Below are 23,072 nucleotides of genomic sequence, written 5' to 3'. Positions count from 1 at the left end.
TCAAGTAGGTTGAAGTCTTCCTCGGCACTGAGTGAGCTGTATCCCCTCTGCACCTGCCCTGGTTGGTCACTTGCAACAGGCTTGTGAAGAAGAGGAAAGCCTGGAGATATGTGACTACATTCATTAGCGGACTGTGACAGATCTGTGTGACATTGTGACATTTTATTCTTGGCTGGAGCTGCTAATTATCCATATTTATAATTGCGTGTGCCACTTTCAAAGATTGCTCCAGACTTTAATAGCCATTTAACCCTTTCGCTTTCCTTAAGGGACTTGAAGTGCAATGTATGCGCCTATCATGAAATGGAACTTAGAAAATCATTATTTTCCATCTTTAGCTAAAAATGTTTAACCCATTGTTGGAGCGTTTATTCGTCACATTTGCATGCTTACTTGCAAAATGCTTCAATTGTTTTCTGTTTTAGTTAATGAATGAAATGTGCACATGATTTTGTACTATTGTAATATTTACTATTTGCGGCTAGCATCAGAGTATAGTACTTCTGCTTGGAGTTTGTAAATAGCTAAAGTACTGAATAAACAAAATCCTACCAGGAAATACAGATTACTCCAATGTCTAAAATGTATTTCTAGACTTCCCAACAATGATAGTCTGTATATGGGGCATAAAATACTGGCTGTCGTGAAGCTATTAATGGAAGCTCAGCATTAATTTCACATTGTTGCGCTAAGAGTTAAGGGGTTGCTGTTTATGCAGTTCCCTAATATATTACATAACATCTGTCTCTAACTTAAAGACGCACTCCAGGTGTCCCCCCCCCCCCCCCCATATACCATGCGCTTACCATCACTAGTAGAGCACCAATTTGTGCATTTACAAAGTGTGGTGTGAATTTGTGCATTTTATTACTTTAAAGGGGTATCCCAGGAAAAACTTTTTTTAGATATCAACTGGCTCCAGAAAGTAAAACAGATTTGTAAATGACTTCTATTAAAAAATCTTAATCCTTTCAATAATTATCAGCTGCTGAAGTTAAGTTGTTGTTTTCTGTCTGGCAACAGTGCTCTCTGCTGACATCTTTGCTTGTCTCAGGAACTGCACAGAGTAGAAGAGGTTTGCTATGGGGATTTGCTTCCAAACTGGGCAGTTCCCGAGACACATGTCATCAGAGAGAACTTAGAAAAGAACAACTCCACTTCAGAAGCTCACAAGTACTGAAAGGATGAATATTTTTTAATAGAAGTAATTTACAAATCAGTTTAACTTTCTGGAGCCAGTTGATATATAAAGTTTTTTCCTGGATAACCACTTTAATTTGGTCATGTGATCACCAGAACCACCCACAGAGAGTTACATGGCTTTATGTGCCAAAAGGCAGTCAGTCCTGATTAAGATGACTTACTGTAAACTACAAGGATAACATCCCCTCCCATCTGTATACCACTACTATCTCTATAGAATTAGAATATATAGTAGAAAATATGTGCAAATCTTACTGCTTTTTTTAATATCCCAAACTATAAGGTGATAAGTTTGCTCAGCAGTGATCAGCTATAGTCTGTGGAAGAGCAGAACAATGGGGCAAGGGGGGGGGGGGGGGGGAGAGGTGTTGTGTTATCAAGACATTTAGAAAGCTTTTTAAATGGCTTTTTTCTCTGTTTGTGTGGTGTCCCGTTACCGTATTGCATACCGTACCTTGTATGGTGGTCCCTCAGAGTTACTGCGTTCAGGTAAGGTCCCCCAGGTGGGACATCCCCTAGTCGCCTCTCTTCTACTCTAATTCTATAATGTTTATATATGTACATATTTAATAATAATGTATATTTATTACAATGTGTAGTATGCTTACCTTGTTAGCGTCGCAGGACCTTCGGTCATGTGACTGTGTTTAATTCCTCTATGGTATGTTGGAGGACCTTTTTGGAGGTCCTTGGGTCACATGCTACCCATAATTCTATGTGAAGGTGATTGACAGAAGTATTGGACCAATTAGCTCTAGTCCAGCCCCTGCCCATATAAGGGAGCTGTAGCCAATTATCGCTCTTTTGGGTTGCTGCTCTCGCGGATGCCGGACTAGCAGGACGGATCTGCGCAACTTTTAAAGACACGCTAGGCCAGAAAACCTAACGGCCTCAGCCTGAACTAAACCGTGAGTTCCAAACTAATCCCCGCTAAAGCTAGCGTGACTACTGGACCGCAACTAAATCCAGTGGAACAGCGCATATCAGTCTACGGACTCTAAAATGCTTAAAGGAGTACTCTAGTGCAGAGTATTCCTGCTCCGTCCTGCCCGGGCTGCAAAATAAATGAAAATGAACCATCACTCACCTCCCTGGGTTCCCGCGGAGCACCACTACAGCTGATCGGTCCTCCGGTCCATCTCCTTCATACTTCCGGGTGTCACGAAGCGTCACATGGCGCTCAGCCTATCACCGGCCGCCGCGATGTTCTGCCTCGGCCGGCGATAGGCTGAGCGCCATGTGACGCTTCGTTACACCCAGAAGTATGAAGGAGATGGACCGGAGGACCGATCAGCTGTAGTGGCGGTCCGCGGGAACCCAGGGAGGTGAGTGATGGTTCATTTTTATTTATTTTGCAGCCCGGGCCGGACGAAGCAGGAATACTCTGCACTAAGGGTGGCGGTAGGACAAGCATTACAGAGGAGCCCTCACCCTGACGTCACGAATAGAAAGGGTTAACCAAACACCCTTTAGTCGCCGCACAGCTAGACCCCATATACCCTACTCCCCCAGGCAACACATTTGTCATACAAAATTACACACAATGGGTCTGTGCGACTTTTTGTGCGACAATTGCTTTAGGAACGTTTCATTGATTATTACCCATTTAGAGCACTTTGTGCAGTGGTCACTGATTTACTAAGTGCGACTTTTTGCAGAATGTCACAAAATTGTTGCACGATCCCAGAAATAGACAGTTTCTCAGGTCAATTCAGCCCTGCCCTACATTTTCTGTGCATTTTCAAACAAAAGTCGCACGGCCGCACAAAATCTGTGCCTTTTTTAGAAGTTGCATCAGTGAAATTTATCAAAGTCTGTGTGCCGTTTGATAAATTTGGGGCAAGTACGCAACTATCACCGCAATTTTTGTGTCTAAATGCTAAATTCTCCTGCAGCACCACCACAGGTGAAATGATGCATTACAATGCATTAATATCAATAGAGTGTATGTGTAATGGATGAAATTGTCAGGTCCTCTTTATGGCAGGTTTTTTCTTTCTCCTGCTATATTATAGAGATCCTAAATGAAGAACCTCATCTGATTAACCCCATGTGTTTCATTGCTTCCTAAGGCAGCTGCATCAGGAGTCTTGGGGAGCAGTGTGTATGCATGGGGTTCATTCCCCCCTGGGCATCTTTAGGTTTTCTCTATGTATTATTTTCTCACATTGCTTTTTGGTTTCTTGTCCAGTGTTTATTTTTCCAGCACGCGCTTGCCTTTATAGGAGTTCAAGGAAGGCACTTTTTAGTGCTGGGCCTTTTAGTTCCACCGCAGATTTTCCTATATTACATGTTTTATGTCATTATCGCTGTTTGGTTTTGTGAATTTTTCTTCTAGAGGTTAATGGGGGCGATTTATCCAAAACTATCCAAAATAAAATCCAACTCATCTTACAAAAAGAAAAGCCCTCTTGTAGGTACACTTACCTCATGTCAAATTCAAAAAGTCATGGATTTCAAATGCTATGACTTAACAAAAAAATAAAACGTTGCTATGTACTTAAGGCTTGATGAAGCTGCATCATTAAAGGGGTAATTCGGTCGAAAACAATTTTTTTCATATCAACTGGCTCCAGAAAGTAATAGATTTGTAAATTACTTCTATTAAAAAATCTTAATCCTTCCAGTACTTATTAGCTGCTGTATACTACAAGGGAAGTTGTATAGTTCTTTTCTGTCTGACCGCAGTGCTCTCTGCTGACACCTCTGTCCATGTCAGGAACTGTCCGGAGTAGGAGCAAATCCCCATAGCAAAACTCTCCTGCTTCGGACAGTTTCTGACATGGACAGAGGTGTCAGCATAGAGCGTGTCAAAGAAATCTCGCAAAGACCCCTGGAGCATACAGTAGCTGATAAGTACTGGAAGCATAAAGATATTTTTAATAGAAGTAATTTACAAATCTGTATGATTTTCTGGCACCAGTTGATTAGAATTTTTTTTTTCATTGGAGTACACCTATAAGGGAATAAGGATCAAAACTAAAAACCTCCAGCCATGTCAATATCTGTTGAACGCTATCTTTGATTTTAGCTTTTATATATAATGTTTTAGCCCTTGGTTGAGAATTTACTTCTTCTTTTTTTTTTTTTATCCTTTTTTTTTTTTTATCCCTACTATAGTATGTACTGTATAAATCACAGATATGTCATACGATACAATAACTGACTTTTTCAAAATCACTGGATTCATTTGCTCTATTAGAACAGTTTTTTTTTGCTTAAAATAAAAACAGTTTAAAATAAAAAAAAAAGCACAAACCATGTGTATATGGAAACGCCAATCTATTAGACATTAACCAAATATTAGAGATTGTGAGTTCATACCTGTTTAATGTTCATGCAAATTCTTATTTTCTTCTATTGTTTATACAGAGATTCACATCCAACTATCCTTACCGATGTAATCTGGCAGACTTCAAAATAGATAAGAAGATAGGACGGGGGCAGTTCAGTGAAGTGTACAGAGCCAGCTGCCATCTGGACAGGAAGCCTGTGGCTCTGAAAAAAGTCCAGGTACGTTTTACTTAAAATGTAAACTTATATTTCATATGCAAGTTCAGATACCCCTAGAAGGTCTAGTATTGCAGCTCAGCCTGATTGAAGTAAATGGATGTACACTAACATACACTGCTCAAAAAAATTAAGAGAATATTTAAACACAATGTAATTCCAAGTCAATGACACTTCTGCAAAATCACACTTTCCACTCAGGAAGCAACACTGATTGACAATCAATTACACATGTTGTTGTGCAAATGGAACAGACAACAGGTGGAAATCAAAGGCAATTAGCAAGCCACCCCCAATAAAGGAGTGGTTCTGCAGGTGGTGACCACAGACCACTTCTCAGTTCCTATGCTTCCTGGCTGATGTTTTGGTCACTCTTGAATGCTGGTAGTGCTTTCACTCTAGTGATAGCATGAGACGGAGTCTACAACCCACACAAGTGGCTCAGGTAGTGCAGCTCATCCAGGATGGCACATCAATGCGAGCTGTGGCAAGAAGGTTTGCTCTGTCAGCGTAGTGTCCAGAGCATGGAGGCGCTACCAGGAGACAGGCCAGTACATCAGGAGATGCGGAGGAGGCTGTAAAAGGGCAACAACCCAGCAGCAACACCGCTACCTCCGCCTTTGTGTAAGGAGGAGCAGGAGGAGCACTGCCAGAGCCCTGCAAAATGACCTCCAGCAGGCCACAAATGTACATCTGTCCACTCAAACGAGGGCCCAACGTCCACAGGTGGGGGTTGTGCTTGCAGCCCAACACCGTGCAGAACGATTGGCATTTGCCTGAGAACACCAAGATAGGAAAATTCGCCACTGGCACCCTGTGCTCTTCACAGATGAAAACATGTTTACTCTGAGTACATGTAACAGATGTGACCGAGTCTGGAGATGCCGTGGAGAACGTTCTGCTGCCTGCAACATCCTCCAGCATGGTGGTCGGTCAGTGATGGTGTGGGGTGACATTTACCTACATTCCACCTCCACGGCTATAGGCCGTTTCTACACCATCTCCGCAGCAATCCTTGATCTGATGAAGGTCAATGTTTGACCGAAACTTTATCACTTGTATTGGATTGCACATGAAATAAAACTCACATTCGCAATATCCGAATGCCAAGTCTTTTGTTCTGCATATTATCAGAACTGTTTATTATAATTTTTTTTCACTTTTAGAGTGTGTTAGGGTCTTATCAAGTAATGATTCAAAAGTGTAAATTTTTGGTGGGCTTAATTTGCTATTATGAGGGTGTGTCTTTTTGACGCATCTGGTGGATGCATCTTCCAATTGTTTTGGCATTTATGAGGTATAAATTGTGTGACTCACTATAGTATTATTATGATATATATAACATGTTCAATATTACCATATTTACAAGGATGCTCATGTTTTTTAGACACGTGTGTCACTTAGATAGTAATATAAATATGAGATTCTTTAAGCTCTAGGTGATATGAGGTGATACATTTGTACTTGTTGTTTTTTTTAAGTACTTTGTCTGGTCAATAATGTATTCGGTTATGTACAAGCAGATACTCATTGGTGGTATGGTAGGGCTAGAGTAACATATAATAGGACCATTTCCACTGCGACCCCATTTCCGTCACTAATATAGGGCTCCTGTTTGCCACACATCCGGTCACAATGGTGCCCCACTTCCGGTCACATGATGCGCTCCACTGTCCTGCTTTCGGCTTTATACAGAGTCACGCAGCACATGGGTATCGACTGCGAGATCTAGGCGGCCGGGTCTAGTTTGTTTGGAGCTGCTGTGTCCCCCCCCCCCCCTTGGTTGGTGAGGTAGTCCCTGGCACCCACACATATGGTCTGATCTAGCTGTCAGATATAGCCTAGCATTTGCTGGTGGTGATAGTCATCATGTGATTTATCATTCTTGTGAAGGTATAACTTTGTACTTGCTTCCGGCCATATTGATGCACTGACATTCCAGGGACCCTTGCCACATATTCATTGAGTGTTCCAGGGAGGGGTTGGTGGTTATTAGGATTATAATCCTCCACCATGTTTTTCTTTTTGTGTTTTTAGTGATTTTAAATGTCTGTGCTATTGTTGGTGTGATTTAATAAAGATATATATAAATACCTTTTACAGTACATATTGTGGTGTGCATCTTATATAGTGGCTAGCTTTTCCTTCTTTTGATTCACTCTAGTGGTAGCATGAGACGGAGTCTACAACCCACACAAGTGGCTCAGGTAGTGCAGCTCATCCAGTATGGCACATCAATGCGAGCTGTGGCAAGAAGGTTTGCTGTGTCTGTCAGCGTATTATCCAGAGCATGGAGGCAATACCAGAAGATAGGCCAGTACATCAGGAGATGTGGAGGAGGCCGCTGGAGGGCAACAACCCAGCAGCAGGACTGCTACCTCCGCCTCTCAGAAAAGAGGGGGCACTACCAGAGCCCTGCAAAATGACCTCCTGCAGGCCACAGATATGCATGTGTCCACTCAAACGGTCAGAAACTGACTCCATGAGGGTGGTATGAGGGCACGACGTCCACAGTTGGGGGTTGTGCTTACAGCCCAACACCATGCATGACTTTTGGCATTTGCCAGAGCGCACCAAGATTGGCATATTCGCCATTGGCAGCTGTGCTCTTCACAGATGAAAGCAGGTTCACACTGAGCACATGTGACAGACATGACAGAGTCTGGAGACGCCGTGGAGAACATTCTGCTGCCTGCAACATCCTCCAGCATGACCGGTTTGGCGGTGGGTCAATAATGGTGTGGGGTGGCATTTCTTTGGGAGGCCGCACAGCCCTCCATGTGCTTGCCAGAGGTAGCCTGACTGCCATTAGGTACCGAGATGAGATCCACAGACCCCTAGTGAGACCATATGCTGGTGTGGTTGGCCCTGGGCTCCTCATAATGCAAGACAATGGTAGACCTCATGTGGCTGGAGTATGTCAGCAGTTCCTGCAAGAGGAAGGTATTGATGCTATGGACTGGCCCGCCCATTCCCCCGACCTGAATCCGATTGAGCACATCTGGGACATCATGTCTCGCTCCATCCACCAACGCTTTAGTCCAGGTCTGGGAGGACATCCCTCTGGAGACCATCCGCCACCTCATCAGGAGCATGCCCAGTCATTGTAGGGAAGTCACACGGGCACGTGGAGGCCACACAAACTACTGAGCCTCATTTTGACTTGTTTTAAGGACATTACAGCAAAGTTAGATCAGCCTGTAGCGTGGTTTTCCACTTTGATTTTGAGTGTGACTCCATATCCAGACCTCCATGGGTTGATAAATTTGATTTCAGTTGATAATTTTGATTTTGTTGTCAGCACATTCAACTATGTAAAGACAAAATTATTTCATACGATTAGTTCATTCATTAAGATCTAGGATGTGTTATCTTAGTGTTCCCTTTATTTTTTTGAGCAGTGTATAAAAAAGCAGAACACCACATATTACAGTATGTAGAAACAAGTAAAGTTTTAAGAGAAACCGATGAACATGTGCTCTTCAAAAGGGGTTGTTTGATGGACACCAGTATAGCTAGTTGAGTAATATTAGGGGTCAAAAGTCCAAAGTAAAGAAATGCAGGGAGTGCGATCCTGACTCACATCAATTTACTCTGAAACGCTTGGGCTTTTCAGAAAAATCATAGTTTAAAAAAGCTGCTGGAACTTGCATAAGTAGTTATGGGGGTTGTTCCCTGCTGCTGGTTTCTGCCTCAGATCCTGAGTGATGCGTCTCTTTATGTAGTGGGAGACAAGTCACTCAGTGCTGGTGGGGTGAAGAGCAGCCGTCAGGACCTGCCCCAATGACTAGTTACTGGGGTCCCGTGGCATTTTAAATATCTGATTTCTTTGAAACGTCTTTTGAGCGTTTGAGTAAATCATAGTGGGTCAGGATCGTGCTCCCTGCACCTGTGTCTTTCCTGCCAACAGTTTACAATGCCTTTTGAGGGCCTTACTGTTTTATTTCATCGCACTGTAACATCTAAAGTGGCCCAACGATATGTAGGTCAAGACAGAGTGGATTATATAAGTAGAAACTTTAACATATAAATATGATCTTATGATAAACTTTTTTAATTGCAGGGTTATTTAATTGAGGGTTTATTCACTGTCCATAGCAAGCATAAACTACCCTTTTTGCCCTTTTATACATCAAACCTCCCTTTCCTCATTCGGTTATGTTCACACTGAGGAATTGGCAAGGAATTCTCGCTTAAAAACTATGCCGCGGAATTTCCGTTTTTTTTTTTTGTGTGCGGAATACGTGCGGAATTACAGGAAGAAACTTTTTTTTTTTTCTTTGCTGGACGACAAACACCAGTTAGAATCCCCCCCACCCCCTTTTTCTTGAGCTGAATTTTTGCGCGAATTCCGCTTGCGGAAATTCCTCAGTTTGAACTGAGGAGCGGAAATACGGTTAAACTCTATTGGGTTTTTCACTGCTGACTGAATTGGAGAGGAATAAGCGAGCAGAATTACTCGTGTAAATTCCTCAGTGTGAACATACGCTTTAAGAGGTTATCCACCGATAGAAATACAGAGCTGATTTCTTCCATAAACAGCACCTCCTCTGTTCTCAGGTTGTGTGGAATTGCAGCTCAGTTAAGAAAGAAGAGGATGATCCAGCGTTCAGGTAAAATCTCCAGCTTTATTGAAACCTTTAAAAGCAGAATTCACCCCATAGTGCACAGAACTAGGTCATCTGGACGTGTTTCTAGCGGATCACTGCTCTTTATCAAAGACTGTCTGTCTGTCTGTGATAAACTCGTCCAGATGCCCTTGTTCTGTGCACAATGGGGTGAATTCTGCTTTTAAAGATTTCAGTGCAGCTGGAGATTTTACCTGAACGCTGGATCATCCTCTTCTTTCTTGATTCTACACGTACCAAACCAGTACGGATCCGTGTGGAGAGGTGTTATGGGAGGTGAGCTGACTTCTCTCTTACGTTAAAGCTCAGTTCCATTAAGGTGACTGGAGCCAAGCTGTAATACCAAACTCAACCTGAAGACAAGTGGTGCTGTTTTTGAAAGTAATTACCCCTTTGTTTCTTACCTGGATAACCCCTTTAACTATGTGACCCACTCGGTTTGGCCCATGCCAGCTCATAACATTTATGAACAAATACCATGCTCATCTTGTTTCTTTTCTTTTGTACCCCACCCTTGAGTATACAACTCTTCTATAGCCAAGGTCTATGGGGGAGATTTATCAAAACCTGTGCTGAGAAAAAATTGAACAGTTGCCCATAGCAACCAATCAGATTGCTTCATTTATTTTTAACAAGACCGCTAAAGCTTAAAAGAAGCAATCATATTATTTGATATGGGCAATTGGTCAACTTTTCCAGCGCAGGTTTTAATAAATCTCCCCCTATGAGCACTGGTGCATGTAGAAGCATCTCTAACCTGCAGTACGAACCAATGAACTATGGCCCCAATGCACATACTTAGGTGTTCACGATACCAACCAACAAGCCTACATATTATGTGCATGCGACTGGGTCTTGTAGCTATAGCAACCTGCTATGGCTGTTCTTTTGGATGTTCTTCTGCATATTTTTACTTCTGGTTATCTTATGTTTTCACAAAGTTCCTTGTATGGTAGGATTTATTTTATTATTCCTCCTATCATATTTTCTTGGTCATTCCTGTTTTAGTCCTTTTAAAATCCTTCTGTGTGACAAGATAACAATTTGTGACACTTATAATATTTATCTACAGGCTAGAACAATACCATATAAATAGACCATGGATTTAAAGGCTATTTCCGTAGTGATCCATAGTCATTAGTGACCTATAAGTGAACTTATGTACAAACAAGCTTACGTGTTAAAGGTATTCTCACGTAGTTTTTCTAGGTATGTTTTATTACAGTATCAAAGTAATGTGAATCCAATAGAAAAACCCTAGATGGTATCAAAGACATATGGTTATTCAAGAGTCCCATAGTCTTGTACATGTGCTGTAGAATGGCTCCATGTGCTTAGAAGGTTATAAGTTGCCATCATTTTTTTTTTTTTTTTTTATGTGCTTTAGGCCTCAAGGTCATCTGGAATAATTTTGCTAGTCTATAGTATACCAATGTAGGAACTCTGTAGAAAGGGTTCCTGCCACTATTTATGTCAGGCCTTAAACTGCTGGCCTTTGACTGTTGGTCCTTATTTAGATGGTCATAGTACAGCTACTTTTTAACCTGCATCTTACGTCAGCAAAGCTCAGATGCACATATTGTCCTTGCACATATTGTGGACTAAAGTTTCATTACTGTAGAAGCAGTCTGCAAAAGGTCTATCAGAAATTACATTAATAGGGATTATTGTAGTTTGTAGTTACAGTATCTGTAGAATTACTATAGGTAGAAATTTTGATATTAGTGTAGGTTTATTTATAGGTAGCGAAACATTTGTCTTTTTATGTATAGTAAGCAGGAATGGTTTTATGAATAATGGTAATGGAGAAAGGCAGGGATAGAATTCCACTGATGCCACAATGCAATACAAACAAATTGGGCTCATTTTTGCCCTTCCCAATAACCTTGGTTCAACTGCTAATCCCCAATGAGGAGTTTACACCTCTTAGTTATTCATATAAATTCAGTCACATTTACCAGCAGTATGCAGATGGCTTTTAAACCAGATCTGCCCTCACCTTTTAAAAAAGTAGACTTGAAACGTTAAAATAGATTTAAAAGGAGCCGTAGAAATTTTATAAAGTGAGGATGCCTTTACAAAAAGCAGTGCTCGAAAGTAATGCTTCTGACAAATCATTTAAGAAACTAATACTTTTTATGAGTTTGATTACTTTTGTCAAAATTTTGTTTTTTTTGGTATAAAATTATAAAATAAAACAACAAAGATCATCAGCTCAACGTAATACCTGTGCATAGATCCGGTAGGATCCAATTAAAACGTTAAAGGGGTATTCCAGGATTTTTTTTTTATTTGACAGGGGCTGTACAGTGTCTGTACCTGTGTGTGATGGGTTTTCTTACAATTCTTATGTGATTTTCATCCCAGTATTTATTTTTAACAGCATACAAAATTACTGTTGTCTCAGATTTTTCCCAGGTTGCAATGCGGCCGAGACCTGACTCACTAGTCAGCTGATGACAGGGAGCCTGTCTGCTTCAATGAGTGGAGGGATCGCTTGGTGGGAGAGAGATCAATCTGCAACTAATGCAAGAGCTGTAGGCACCCTGATTGAAAACCACAGGTCTTTTGAATGGATGCAGCTCATTCATGTTTCAATGGGTGGGGTGGCTGATATGTGGGAGGGAGGAAAATTTTACTGTGGGATTTGTAGTCAAAAAAAGAAAAGTCAAACAGGAAATACCAGTTCACAAAAAGCTAGCAACAGTGTTATGGTAATCTCACAACATAGCCATTTAGCTCCAAGACAAGCGCAGATTCTTCCTAAGCATGTCCATTACTGTCTGCCAGGTACGTACTAAAATCACCTTATGGTGGCGAACCCCTTTAACTTCATCCAATCCATTAAAAAATGCTTGTCATGGTAAGGAGCTGGAGCAAGTAAAGCTTTATGCATATGAGTAAGGGGGTAACACCGAAGTGTGTAAAGCTCTGCTTGCTTCTATGCATAAAGCTATGCTTTGCTACTATGGCATTGCATCACAATTGCTATTTATGTGGCATTTTTCTTTACCTGAAGCCAGGAGTGGATTCATAAGGAATGGGAAATAATGATTTATATTAGGGCTTGTTCACGCTGCCGTTGTGCTCCAGTAAAGGGAGCTCCATCGCTGAGTACGTCGGAAGGATGGTAGTTGAACGGAGAAAAAAACAAATAGTGCGTGTCCTTTTTTTTCTCAACTCAACTCCTGTAAAATACAGGACATCCGAAGGACCCTATTGACGTCAATAGTATCTGTTGGGACCCGGCAGTGGCGATTGTGCTCTGACCTGTTCTGGGTCCATTCGGTGCAAAAAAAAAAAAAAGCCAGAATGGGTCAGAGCCCTTCAGTATGAATTTAGTCTTTCTCCTTCCAGATATATTCATTTCTGGCTTTGGTTCAAACAAAATCAATAAACAACCAAAAAAAATAAAATACAGTGATCCCTCAACTTACAATGGTCTCAACATACAATAGTTTCAACATACAATGGCCTTTTCTGGACCATTGTAACTTGAAACCAGACTCAACATACAATGCTACAGACAGTCCAGATCTGTGACACGTGTCAATGGCTGGAAGAACCGACCAATCAGAATGGAAATTTACACCTGTACTACTAAAGTGCATGCACTGACTGTCTGGTAGCGCCTCCCTACAATACAGGGAGGTACTACATGTTCTGTATTACTCTTTACCTGTGCCATGGTTAGCTGCTCCTTTTGACACAGGTAAGGGCGACTCCATTTTGCGTGTACTGTACAGGACCCTGAAGAAGCTCCTGTCCTCTATATAGACCAGTCTTTCCTAACCAGGGTGCCTCCAGCTGTTGCAAAATTACAACTCCCAGCATGCCTGGACAGCCTTTGGCTGTCCAGGCATGCTGGGAGTTGTAGTTTTGCAACAGCTGGAGGCATCCTGGATGGAAAACACTGACATAGACAGTGATTACAGTTCCCGGCAGATCTTTCTTACTTTTATATGTAAGGATTTGCTTTAGGCTGGGTTCACACTACGATTTGTAACTACGGTTCCTGTATACGGCTGGGAGGGGGTGGGGCTTAATCGCCGCACCCGCACTCATCCGTATTCGGGAACCGTATTTAATGCATGTCTATGAGCCGACCGGATTGAACTGCAGCCTCTGGTCGGCTGCGTTTTCGGCCGTATGCGGTTTCCCGACCGCAGGCATAAACATGGTCGACCGCGTTTTTGCCTACGGCCGTGATTAAGCTCCGCCCCCTCCTCCCAGCCGTATACGGGAACCGTAGTTACAAATCGTAGTGTGAACCCAGCCTTATCTGTATTAGTTATCTACTTATTTCTATTTAATTCTCACTTTTTCCTATTTTTGGATGACATTTTGGCGGCTTCAGAACCAATTACCAGGTTTCCATAGAGTTATGGTCTCAACATACAATGGTTTCAACATACAATGGTCGTCCTGGAAGCGATTAATATCGTAACTTGAGGGACCACTGTAATCTCAAATACATTGAATGTGTGATTCCAGTAGGCTGCAGTAAAGGTGGGGGGCACAGTTTAGAATTACAGAAAATCTCATGCCTGTAAAAAAATGTTATGCAACCAATTTCCATATTTTTGACTTGCTTTGAATAGCAGATTTCTTTTCATCGTTGAACTTGGTGTTTGATACTTGATTCAGAAGAACCACCTTGTCTGTCTTTTACAGATATTTGAAATGATGGATGCCAAAGCCAGGCAAGACTGCATTAAAGAAATTGACCTCCTAAAGGTAAAAGTGATATATCCTTATTTTTATCTATATATTTTTAGTATGTATACTTTTTTTTTTTGTATCTCATCTAAATCTGCAGAATAATACGAATATAGGGGGAGATTTATCAAAACCTGTCCAGAGGAAAAGTTGCTGAGTTGCCCATAGCAACCAATCAGCTTTCTCCTTTCATTTTTGAAAAGGCCTCTGAAAAAGGAAAGAAGCGGTCTGATTGGTTGCTATGGGCAACTCAGCAAGTTTTCCTCTGGACAGGTTTTGATAAATCTCCCCCATAGTGGGTATTCCTCATACATTTTAATTCTCCTTTTTTCTCTCTGTTTCAGTCATTTCCAGTTAATACATTTTACAGTAGTGTCTTTAGAAAGGCTGGGCAAGCCATTTTTTTATTTATTTTTTTCGCTTTTCTGCAGGGAAACCCCTGTGGCAACTGACCTGTAATGTTTGTGCTGGCATGTTTTCCCTGAAGCGGCATAGCAGGGAATCAGCCAATCTATAGACAAGCAATAGAGCTGTTTACTACAGCTATGTTCTGACCCGGCACAGAGCCTCAGCTAAAGGGCGAGATCATACAAAAAATTTAAAGCAAGCAAATAAAATAAAAAAAAATACACAATAGACACGTAATTCTAAAATTCATTAGTCAAGCATGAATATGAATATTTCAGTGGTGACTAAACAACCAAAAATACATGGACAAACTGTAAGCCAAATCTGCCAAAAATACTTTAGGCTGAGTGATTATTATTATTATTATTTTTTTTTTTTTTGAGTGCCCTTAGTTCCAAGGTGTTGTACATATGATAACGGGTTAAATTACATATGCAAGTACCAATGAACATAAAATGGTTAAAGACTGATATAGAGGGCCACAGGGCACTGCCTCAGAGGACTTGCAATCTACAATGTTTATAGGTAGGTACCGTATATACTCGAGTATAAGCCGACCCCCCCCCCCCCCCCTCGGCTTATACTCGAGTGAACTCTCCGCCCTCAGTGGTCTTCAACCTGCGGACCGCCAGATGTTTCAAAACTACAACTCCCAGCATGCCCGGACAGCCATCGGCTGTCCGGGCATGCTGGGAGTTGTAGTTTTGAAACATCTGGAGGTCCGCAGGTTGAAGACCACTGTTCTGACATTGACAGGCGGTGATGATGAAGGGGGGGGGGGATGATGACAGGCGGTGATGATGAAGGGGGGGATGATGACAGGTGGTGATGATGGAGGGGGTGTGGGATGTTGACGGGGATGATGAAAGGCGGTGATGATGAAGGGGGGTGTGGGATGATGACAGGGTAATGATGACAGGCGATGATGATGAAGGGGGGGTGTGGGATGATGACAGGGGGATGATGAAGGGGGATGATGACGGTAATGATGAAGTGGGGATGATGACAGGCGGTGATGATGAAGGGGGGGTGTGGGATGATGACAGGGTAATGATGACATTCGGTGATGATGAAGGGGGGGTGTGGAATGATGACAGGGGGATGATGATGACAGGGGGATGATGATGACAGGGGGATGATGATGACAGGGTAATGATGACATTCGGTGATGATGAAGGGGGGGTGTGGGATGATGACAGGGGGATGATGATGACAGGGGGATGATGATGACAGGGGGATGATGATGACAGGGGGATGATGATGACAGGGGGATGATGATGACAGGGGGATGATGATGACAGGGGGATGATGATGACAGGGGGATGATGATGACAGGGGGATGATGATGACAGGGGGATGATGATGACAGGGGGATGATGATGACAGGGGGATGATGATGACAGGGGGATGATGATGACAGGGGGATGATGATGACAGGGGGATGATGATGACAGGGGGATGATGATGACAGGGGGATGATGATGACAGGGGGATGATGATGACAGGGGGATGATGATGACAGGGGGATGATGATGACAGGGGGATGATGATGACAGGGGGATGATGATGACAGGGGGATGATGATGGCAGGGGGATGATGATGGCAGGGGGATGATGATGGCAGGGGGATGATGATGGCAGGGGGATGATGATGGCAGGGGGGATGATGGCAGGGGGGATGATGGCAGGGGGGATGATGGCAGGGGGGATGATGATGACAGGGGGGATGATGATGACAGGGGGGGGGATGATGACGGTAATGATGAAGTGGGGATGATGACAGGCGGTGATGATGAAGAGGGGATGATGATGTATTTCCCACCCTAGGCTTATAGTCGAGTCAATAACTTTTCCTAGGTTTTTGGGGTGAAATTAGGGGCCTCGGCTTGTATTGGGGTCGGCTTATACTCGAGTATATACGGTATGTATATAAATACTGTACAGTATCTGCAATGCAGAGATCATATTGAGATAATGCAAAATCCTATAACCTTGGCCAAGATCTTTTGCTGGGATGTCGCAAACATTTTTTCTTCGGCTTGTGGCTTTGGTATGACCGTAAGGGGTTAATTTATCACTACTTACTCGAGTCTTGCGCTTACCCACCACTGAGGTTGTAAATTGAGCATGAATCACACCCCAATACAGACCACACACAACAGCAACAAAACTCACTGCCACCTGTGGATTAGGTAGAGCAGTTTGCCAATCGGGGTGCCTCCAGCTGTTGCAAAACTACAGCTCCCAGCATACCCGGACAGCCTTAGGCTGTCCGGGTATGCTGGAAGTTGTAGTTTGGCAACACACTAGTTGGGAAACATTTATTTTGAGCATTAAAATACCAAAGTACAATAGGAGTTGACACAATACATGCTACATAAATATAAAATAAAAGGGACAAATAATAGAAAGACCTAAAAACGTACAATAATTAAGAGTCAGTAGAACAAGGGATGAGCAACTCAGACTCTGATCTGACCCCTACAATGTTTACTACTACTTATTGTCCAAGTCTTACTTTTACACCCTTGGCCCTTGGTTCAGGTTACCAGATCATTAGATAGATGTCAGTCACTGCTATAAAACATGTTCCACTACATCCAGACCTACGATACAACTCCAAAACCTATTTTTTTTTCCTATACAAAAAATCAACCCAATTACGTACAGTTATATATTATATGCTGGTGAATGTCTTTTTCCTTGGGCTTGCAAGGAATTCTGTAAAAGGGATGGTTCATCGAAGCATATCCATGAGCACACCCCGGCACATAACAGCTGTATTTAATCCTCTAACATTGCCAGCCATAATCTGTGTACTCATAACAGACCCGAAGAAAGGGCCTGAGAACTTAAAGGGGTACTCTGGTGGAAAACATTTTTATTTATTTATTTTAAATCAACTGGTGCCAGAAAGTTAAACATATTTGTAAATGACTTCCAGTACTTTTTAGCAGCTGTATGCTACAGAGGAAATTCTTTTCTTTTTGAATTTCTTTTTTGTCTTGTCCACAGTGCTCTCTGCTGACACCTGATGCCCGTATCAGGAACTGTCCAGAGTAGGAGAAAATCCCCATGGCAAATCTATGCTGCTCTGGACAGTTCCTGACACGGACAGAGGTGTCGGCAGAGAGCACTGCGGACAAGACAAAAAAGAAATAAAAAAAGAAAAGAATTCCTCTGGAAGGGTAATAGAAGTCCTTTACAAATCTGTTTAACTTTCTGGCACCAGTTGCCACGCCCCCTCCCATAGACATGTATTAAGGGGCGGGGCGTGACGTCACAATCTCACATCAGCGTGTTTGGGAGCCGAAGCTTCCAGCGTTTCCGGAAGCCGCAACAAGTGGGTCCTGCAGCTGAGATCCCGAGGTCCCCAACGGCAGTACCCCCGCGATCTAGCATCTTATCCCCTATCCTTTGGATAGGGAATAAGATGTCTAGGGGCGGAGTACCCCTTTAAGGAGAAAAGTTGAGTTACTTTGAGTGCAGTTCAGTACTAGTGTGCAAATCACACTACCAAGATTCTTAGCATTGCTTATGAGCCTGGTTCTGTCTAGTTTTCATTATGCAATGCCCTTTAGGTAAAAATACTACTCTTCTCATACCCGGCGTACTGACATATTGTCATAGGCATGTCCAGTATTTTTAACTCTCATGACTCGGGAGAAATACAGGCGTGCTCTATGTGCATTTGTAAGTTCCAGCCATTTTAAGATATATTTGACATAACAGGATGGAATTTCCCAAATCTTCCTAATATTTTATAGGCAATAATCTCTCAGAAAGACATTTAGTGGCCTGTGGGCATTGCTTTGCTGAATATATATATTTTTGAAACATTTCACACTTGAAAATTTGCAAGTATGCTCAAAGCCAGGATCCCTGCGGAGTGAAAAAATGCCGTTTAAACACTCAAATCACAGCATCAAACAGCTCAAAATCTGGTGAGTCAGTCTGAGCAGTCACATTGCGTTGCGAATGAGCAGCGAGTGTATCTGTTTTACTGCCTGTAGGGCATTCCTTTCTAATGTGTACGCATTTATAAATTATGTCTGATACAAACCCTGTACGCACAGAAGTCAGCTTACAAGCAGCTCAACAAATCAAAAGTAACAATAATGTAAGTTTTAAGTAGGTTCCCGAGAAACCATTTAATGCAATACAAGGTCAGCATTTTGTGGGCATATGGAGCAGGTGGAGGGCCCCTTGTCTACTGCTTTAACACATAATAGTCCAAGGTTACAAGCTATATAATGGGAGAGGGAAACAGCTTTGGTTTGTCTGTCAGCGTCCCCAGTTAGTGCTTTAAAAGAAAAATAACTTGTCAAAGTGAAGTGTTTAGTTGTCCTTCTGTTAAGAGACAAATCCCACCTTGGAGTTTTTCTTTTCTTTTTCTTAACGTAAATTACAAAAACTAAAAAAACATAAGTGTGAAGTATATGTTGCCTATAGGTAAATGCATTCTACTTTATTGCACATAGTTACATGCATGTTCAGGATATGAAGTGTCTGGCTGTTGTATTATTCAATGCATACGATAAGTGGGAATAATACTGATTTGATCTTTTTTTTTATACATTGTGGTTCCATTTGCATTCTGTTACACTTATTTTAATTTTATTGTCTACATAGAAAAATAAAGCGCCAGCCAGGATGTTCCACACTAAAAATAAAACAAACCAATGTGTTTAATATCATGATGTAACCTTTAAGGATAAATATTCTGTGGGCAACTCCTTGTACCTGTCGTTGGCAAGAACTTTTTATATAATGTAGATAATACCACTATAAGTATATTTGCATGTATATTTGTAATATACTTATCATAAACCAAAAAAGAAATCCAAATTGACACCTAAAGTAATAAATGGCCATATTTTAGCTACATGGTGTCTATAATGATCCTTCATTTAAAATGGAAAACTCGTATCACAATATAACAACAGAAGAAAAAAAGGAGTTTACACAATGCCACTTGAATAAAATGTAACTTTTATTATAATTGTATTAAATATAAACCAACTGGATACTAAAAATTGGAGGACCTCAGAGCATAGGCCGAGCAACTATACAGGGAGCATAACACACCACAGATATTTGGGAGCACTGACAATCTCAAAATGAACTAAGTAAAATGTCACTCCTGTGCATGGAGAATACCTTACCTACCCCTCCTCAACATAAAGTGCAAACTGCTACCTATCATGGAGGCGTATGGTATTCTATAATAAGAAAGTGCCTGGCTAGACATACATCTTAGCAATAAAGTGCATAGTATTGTCAACAATCTCTGTATAAAGGATTTAAAGTGCTAATGTCTCACCCATTTGTGTGCTGATCCACCGTCCCCAACGCCGTTTCGTAACCTTTCTCAAGGGAGCAACGGCCTGTGGTGCCCAGAGCCCTGCTTGTCCTCGGTGCCCAGAGCCCTGCTTGTCCTCGGTGCCCAGAGCCCTGCTTGTCCTCGGTGCCCAGAGCCCTGCTTGTCCCCGGTGCCCAGAGCCCTGCTTGTCCCCGGTGCCCAGAGCCCTGCTTGTCCCCGGTGCCCAGAGCCCTGCTTGTCCCCGGTGCCCAGAGCCCTGCTTGTCCCCGGTGCCCAGAGCCCTGCTTGTCCCCGATGCCCAGAGCCCTGCTTGTCCACCCACACTTCCTGTATTTGGTCTCTGCACAGAGACACAGCTGTAGGAACAAGACAGGATGTTTTATTTTCTCTCCTGTATGGGGCCCCTGCTCTTCCCAGGAACGAAGTGTGTTGACCCCTGCATGAAGCGGTGGCCGATTAGCCCCCTTCATATATATCTATGGGAGAGCCAGACATAGCCGAACGGCTCTCCCATAGAGATATATATATAGAAGGGGCGCGTTGGCCGCCACTTTCATGATACACCACTTTTATGGCCGTCTTACATGATACATCGCCCATTTCTGAGATATAGGGGTTTTGCTATGTTACTATTTTGTGTATAATGGTCATTTGGTCCCTTAAAGCGCAACTGTCATGAACTCCAGGGCTATATAACCTACACACAGCTTTTGTACTGTGTGCAGATGGTGTGTACTGCACTGTTTTTACCTTATTTCTGGCTGGCTTTTATCACTCCAAAAAATGCTTTTGATAGCAGTCACACACAGTCGGATAGGCGTGGCGCGAGGTACGCTATGCCCCGCCACCGCCACGCCCACCCCTGTACGTCAGCACTGGGACCGCTGTGTGATTGACACACAGGTCCCAGCGCATGCGCCCCTCATCTCAGCTAACAAGCGCTGCGGCTTATGGTATCCAGGCAAGCGCTCACTCCCACTGCCTGCCTCCTCAGTGCTCCTGTGCAGTGCTAAAGGCAGAGAGCACACATTCTCTCTGCCTCTAGTAACTGGGACTGTCCTGCACGTGTTTGCAGGAGAGAAGAAAGAAGAAGCAAGAGGATAGCAGGCACGGAGAACAGTACATAAATTATGAAAAGTGCATATCTTAATAAACTTATTTTTGGCTTGCACGTTAGATGGGCTGAGGGGCACATGCGCTGGGACCTGTGTGTAAATCACACAGCGGTCCCAGTGCTGACCTATGGGGAGGTGGGCGTGGTGGCGGCGGGGCATAGTGTATCTCGCGCCACGCTTATCCGACTGTGTGTGGCTGCAATAAAAGCATTTTTTGGGGTGATAAAAGCCGGCAGAAATAAGGTAAAAAAACGGTGCCGTACACACCATCTGCACACAGGGCAAAGTGTGTAGGTTATATAGCCCGGAGTTCATGACAGTTGTGCTTTAATATGTTGTTGGAGAGAAAAATCGTACAATCCTTCTCAGTAATAGGGGATCATTGTGGCAGGATACCTATTTTAATAAAGAAGATACCAAAGTCATTGTTTTGGAGTCTATTCCGAGATCAGAAATAGAATGAAAAATGTTGCTAAAAATGAATGCACTGCTTAAAGGGGTACTCCAGAGGGGAAAAACATTTTTCAAATCAACTGGTGCCAGAAAGTTAAACATATTTATAAATTACTTCTATTTAAAAATCTTAAGCCTTCAGGTATTTATCAGCTGCTGTATGCTCCACAGGAAGTTGTGTAGTTCTCTCCAGTCTGACCACAGTGGTTTCTGCTGCCACCTCTGTCCGTGTCAGGAACTGTCCAAAACAGGAGCAAATCCCCATAGCAAACCTCTCCTACTTTGGACAGTTCCTGACAAGAAAAGAGGTGTCAGCAGAGAGCACTGTGGTCAGACAGAAAATAACTACACAACTTCCTCTGCAGTATACAGCATCTGATAAGGATTTTTCTGTAGAAGTAATTTACAAATCTGTGTAACTTTCTGAAACCAGTTGATTTTAAAAACATTTTTTTCCCCCTCCAGAGTACCCCTTTAAAGGGAATCAATCAGCTTCATTTAAGGCGTGGAGCTGCAGATCACAGTGTATAGGTGCTAGGGGGATACAACTAACTATACCTTTTTAGTTTAGCAGTTTGATGTTTGTAAAGTGCACCTTTTTTTGTTAGCAGCTGAAGAGTCCAACTGGTGGGGCTTAGATGCAGCAGCATCTCCCCCTCCTCCAGCACGCCCTACTTTGATTGGCATAAGGGGCTTGTAGCTGAGCCTTGTACATCAGTCATGCAGGGCAGGATGGGAGGAGAGGGTCTTGCAGCTCAGCACCACCAGTTTGACTCTTCACCTGCTAACACTAAGTGGTGATTTTAGAACTTTTACAAACAGCGATCAGCAAAACTAAAAATAAATATAAATGTTATCCTCCTAGTGTTGACCTTCCAGGTTCTGCAGCTCTATATCTGGTATGAGGCTGATTCATTTCCTTTAATGCAGATGTCTCCAAACTGTGGCCCTCCAGATGTTGCAAAACCACAACTCCCAGCATGCTTGAACAGCCAACGGCATGCTGGGAGTTGTAGTTTTTCAACAACTGGAAGGCCACAGCATAGAGTCCCCTGCTTAATATTAATGGAGTACAAGATACTCTATTCATTTGTCTTTAAATTCCATTGTTCACCTCTCTCTCTTTGTCTTTTGCCATGCAGCAATTGAACCACCCGAACGTTATCAAGTATCTGGACTCATTCATTGAAAACAATGAGTTGAACATCGTTTTGGAATTGGCAGATGCTGGAGATCTTTCTCAAATGATAAAAGTGAGGACCAAAGGTTTTAATATTGCAAATGAGTAATTTATTTCTAAGTATCAAACATATGTTAAGTGAGTACTTTAAATCTACTAGATAAATAGAATTACTTTATTATTATTTTATTGGGGGGGAAAGAGCTGATGGAAACGGATGTAATTTCTACTAAATTGCCTACCCAGAACTGTACTAGTTTAAATTAGTATTTAAAAAAATACATAGAACATATTCTCGCTCAGCTTTGAAATATAGTTATTTTTTACAGTAGTTCTGCTTTTAAGTATAAATTCTAATGTGTGATTGGTCTTTATATTCCAAACCTGAAGCACCATCAGATTATATCAGAGTTCTGATTGTGTAGTCTGTAAAGTCTGTATTATGAATTAAAACAGTAGTTGTACAACATGTAAGGAATAATACTGTATTGGAATTATTACAGATTCATGCAAATTAAATAATTTTTTATTTA

General features: G+C 42.3%; 1 protein-coding gene across 1 annotated transcript in view; it reads left to right on the top strand.

Moving 5' to 3' along the window:
- Positions 1-23,072, top strand: part of LOC130330290 (serine/threonine-protein kinase Nek6-like) — a 90,454-nt gene that overhangs the window by 11,595 nt on the left and 55,787 nt on the right. The window contains exons 2-4 of the mRNA XM_056553583.1: positions 4,576-4,716; positions 14,016-14,078; positions 22,502-22,612. Of these exons, the coding sequence (XP_056409558.1) occupies positions 4,576-4,716; positions 14,016-14,078; positions 22,502-22,612 (315 nt within the window). The remainder of the gene's footprint in view (positions 1-4,575; positions 4,717-14,015; positions 14,079-22,501; positions 22,613-23,072) is intronic.

Source organism: Hyla sarda, unplaced genomic scaffold (assembly GCF_029499605.1).
Source record: "Hyla sarda isolate aHylSar1 unplaced genomic scaffold, aHylSar1.hap1 scaffold_332, whole genome shotgun sequence".
In the NCBI taxonomy this organism is placed as follows: Eukaryota; Metazoa; Chordata; class Amphibia; order Anura; family Hylidae; genus Hyla; species Hyla sarda.
The sequence above is the reverse complement of the archived record's forward strand: the minus strand, read 5'-3'. Positions and strand labels throughout refer to the sequence as shown.